Source organism: Lactuca sativa, chromosome 9 (assembly GCF_002870075.4).
Source record: "Lactuca sativa cultivar Salinas chromosome 9, Lsat_Salinas_v11, whole genome shotgun sequence".
In the NCBI taxonomy this organism is placed as follows: domain Eukaryota; kingdom Viridiplantae; phylum Streptophyta; class Magnoliopsida; order Asterales; family Asteraceae; genus Lactuca; species Lactuca sativa.
Genome location: NC_056631.2, coordinates 145,784,364 through 145,785,712, shown reverse-complemented (window position 1 = coordinate 145,785,712; position 1,349 = coordinate 145,784,364). Strand labels below are relative to the sequence as shown.

The following is a 1,349-nucleotide window of genomic DNA, read 5'->3' as shown; positions in this document are numbered from 1 at the left end:
GTATAGGTAGAGAATAATGTGACACTCGCGAAACTCAAGCGTAACTTGAGCCAGGGACCACACAATTTTGTATCGGTGATTCACCATCTATTCAATGATCCACGGCATCCCCGTCATTGAATTTGAGATGAACATAATCTGAGATTTACATGTCGTTGATAGTCAACGAATCTCAAAGATCTAGGAATTTCATAGTGATTGAAATTGACAAAGAGCTTTGTCTTCCTAAATAACTTCATGGTGTGTTTACGACATCCCTTTACACATCATGAAGCCAAATATGGATCCTAGCCTTTTTCTAGTAATTTGTTTTAGGGTAATTGCTAATTAAGGATTTGTATCAAACTAATTGGAATCGTATCTTTTGTAGATGTCGAACCAAGCAAACAACAACAACCTTCCTCTTCCTCCTCGTCCTCCTCCTCTAACTCAAAACTCAAGCTTCTCTCTAATGTCAGTTCTTAATATGGAGAAACTCAAGGAGGATGGATCCAACTATCTTGATTGGACCAGGACCTTGAGGATCACGTTAAGGTATGAGAACAAAGAGTATGTTCTCGACGAAAATGTTCCCATACTTGGAGAGAACCCTGCCCTAGAAGAAGTTACTGCCTACAACAAGCATTACGATGAATCAACCAAAGTGGCTTTCCTTATGTTAGCAACCATGGCTTCTGGTCTCCAGAAGAACTTTGAAACATGGAGTGCATTTGACATAAACCAGCAACTCGAGGAGATGTTCCACGAGCAAGCTAGGGAAGAACGATTCAAGATCGTTAAGTCCTTCATGGCATGTAAACTACAAGAGGGAGCTTCTGTGTGTGCACACGTCCAAAAGATGAAGTCGTACATAGACAGACTTAGGAATCTAGGTGTTGATCTACCTAGGGAGTTGGCCATTGACATGGTTTTGAAATCGCTTACTAGTTCATATTCGCAGTTCATCATGAACTTCAATATGAATGGCCTTGACAAGACCTTGATGGAGTTGCAAGGCATGCTCAAAACGGCTGAAGTGAGCATGAAGAAACCCAAAAACTCTACCCCTACTACTTTAGTATTGGCTGGTATGAACCTGCTCCCAAGAAAAGGGCTCAAGCTGAAATAGCTCCTTCTGCTGATCCAAGTGAAGCCATTTGTTTTTACTGCCAGGAAAAGGGACATTGGAAGCGTAGCTGCCCTAAGTACCTCGTGGACCTTAAGAAGGGCAAAGTCAATGTGGCTAGCACCTCAGGTATGTTCATGACAGAACTCCATAGCACATCTACTTCTAATTCTTGGATTCTTGATACAGGGTGTGGTACTCACAATTGCTCTGATACGTAGGGACTAAGACAAAGTAAGAAGTT

The 1,349-nt window shown here is 41.7% G+C and overlaps 1 protein-coding gene across 1 annotated transcript; it reads left to right on the top strand.

Annotated features, from left to right (window-relative positions):
- The first annotated feature begins 370 nt into the window (after positions 1 to 370).
- LOC111913142 (uncharacterized) lies at positions 371 to 1,108 on the top strand. Its single transcript, XM_023908869.1, has one exon. It carries the CDS (start codon positions 371 to 373, stop codon positions 1,106 to 1,108), a length of 738 nt encoding a protein of 245 aa, XP_023764637.1.
- The last annotated feature ends 241 nt before the right edge of the window (positions 1,109 to 1,349 follow it).

Coding starts and splice junctions, on each gene's coding strand:
- LOC111913142 (XM_023908869.1), top strand. CDS start 371: ATGTCGAACCAAGCAAACAACAACAACCTTCCTCTTCCTCCTCGTCCT.